Here is a 2,086-nt window from a genome sequence, read left to right on the forward strand (position 1 = left end):
GCCATGTCCACCTCTACCACCACCACCAAAACCATGTCCACCCACACCCACTTGTCCACCACCATATTGTCCTCCTCCACCACCCCCGCCTCCATGCCCGGAACCTCCACCGCCAGTGTGTCCACCTCCAGTCCCACCTCCAGCTCCAGCTCCAGTTCCAACTCTAGTTCCACCTGCACTTCCACGACCACCAACACTTCCATTACCACCAAAACCTGTTCCATATGCGGTAGTCCGCACAACTCCGCCACCATCTGATTGTGTAAGTCTCACTAGTTTAACAAGCTTTCTGTGGAACTTAAACTTTAATGTGCGGTGAAACACGATCACTTCGAATTTAAATTTCACCACAGCAGGAATTCTGAGTCACAAAATTCATTGTGCTTAAAAGTCAAAGAAGGCGTAAGAATATGCTCCTAATATCAGAATGATCAAAAACAAATCGCATTAACACGATATCTTATAACTGGCCTGAGGGTCTGGTGGTCCGTGGTGCTGCGGAAGAAATTTGTCCTCTCCCTCCCCCACTCTTTGTATTTTTCCCAAGTTTTTTTAATCAATGCTGCTCTTATGAGTGATTTCCTAAGTTTTTATCCACTTTTCTTCTGTCATACCATAAATAGGTATGCCAGCCTTGCCTTAAATTAAAATTCTTCAATGTTAAAGTCCGTTGATCACTCATCACCTCATCATTAAATAATGATGTAATTAGGTCTTCTATATTTTCAATGTCTAAAGAATAGTATATATATATATATATAGGAATACGGTATTGCGTAGAACTGAGTTAAATATATTACTCGGCCCTCGAAAACCAACCATTCTAATTTCTCATGTGGCCTTCTGGAAAAATTCATTGCCCACTCATGTCTAATAAGAACTACCTAATTTCATCAATCCATTTTTCGACCTTTCAGTGAACTTATACGTACTAATTCCAGGTTACTATATAGGACTATGCATAATTCATTAAAAATGTAAACAAGTTTTTGGGAACCCACTACTTGATTCTTAGATTTGATCTTTGAAATCAGTGAGCGGTTATTATTTCGCTAATATTGCAAATTGACTACTTTAACCCTTTCTATTTTGCTCCAACTTTTCTACTTGGTCTCTTAGACATTTTCGACGTTTTCTTTTTTTTTTTCTCTATCTCTCTCCTCTTCTCTAGGAAAATCTGATCAAGAGGACAGTAGAAATCCAAGACTCCTAAATAAATCTTGTAGATCCTTTCTGTGCTTAGAAACTATAATTTGCATGACCTAGCAGATATATTATTGCAAAGATCCAGGAAAGCTTACTATTTGGCTCTTATGCACAAAACCAAATTAGTGACGACTGTGATTAATAAGTTAATAACAATAATTAAACATGTTCCAACAATTAAACAAAAAAGTCTAAACAGTATTAGTATTAGTAATGCTAGTTGTAATCGAAGATTATCGGATTCACCTAAATAGAGCTTAGCAAAATCATGTTTTATTCACCGGATGGAGCTCAATTAAATCATATATAATTCAATGATTAATCCTATATCTTGTCTTTAATAGCAATATGATTGTATCAACATTATCAAATTATTTATTGCATCATTTCTGTAGATTATACTTATAAAATTATCATTTTCATCGTTGTTATCATGATTACTACTATTGCTGATTTATTATTGAAGGATGTTAAAAAGTGCGCAAAATGCGGCGGACCAAAACCCTCGGGATATGCAGATGGCAGTATGGACGGAGCATATTATAGGGATAGAATGTATTCCACAAAAATAGTACAACGAAGTGGAAGGAGTAAACGTGAAATGAAGCTTGTTGTAAATGATACTTGCAACAGTAAATATCTGATGGAAATTATGGACCAGGTGTCATTTTAATTACTGATCGATAAAATTTAAATTTCAAGTTAAAATAGATATAATATAATGGTTTACATTGAAACAAAATCATGTTGTATTTTTAAGTATTTAAAGATTTTAAATCAAATATGACGAAAATTGTATTTTTAAGTATTTAAAAATTTTAAATCAAATATGACGAAAATTTAATAGTTTACCTATATATATATATATATATATATATAT

The 2,086-nt window shown here is 34.3% G+C and overlaps 1 protein-coding gene across 1 annotated transcript in view; it reads left to right on the forward strand.

Moving 5' to 3' along the window:
* The window catches only part of LOAG_12917 (hypothetical protein), a gene marked incomplete at its 5' end in the record, with an annotated part of 2,665 nt that continues 579 nt past the window's right edge, over positions 1 to 2,086 (forward strand). The window contains 3 exons of the mRNA XM_020448613.1: positions 1 to 262; positions 1,227 to 1,340; positions 1,673 to 1,867. Of these exons, the coding sequence (XP_020301259.1) occupies positions 1 to 262; positions 1,227 to 1,340; positions 1,673 to 1,867 (571 nt within the window). The remainder of the gene's footprint in view (positions 263 to 1,226; positions 1,341 to 1,672; positions 1,868 to 2,086) is intronic.

This window comes from Loa loa (genome assembly GCF_000183805.2).
Source record: "Loa loa unplaced genomic scaffold supercont3.215, whole genome shotgun sequence".
Classification (NCBI taxonomy): domain Eukaryota; kingdom Metazoa; phylum Nematoda; class Chromadorea; order Rhabditida; family Onchocercidae; genus Loa; species Loa loa.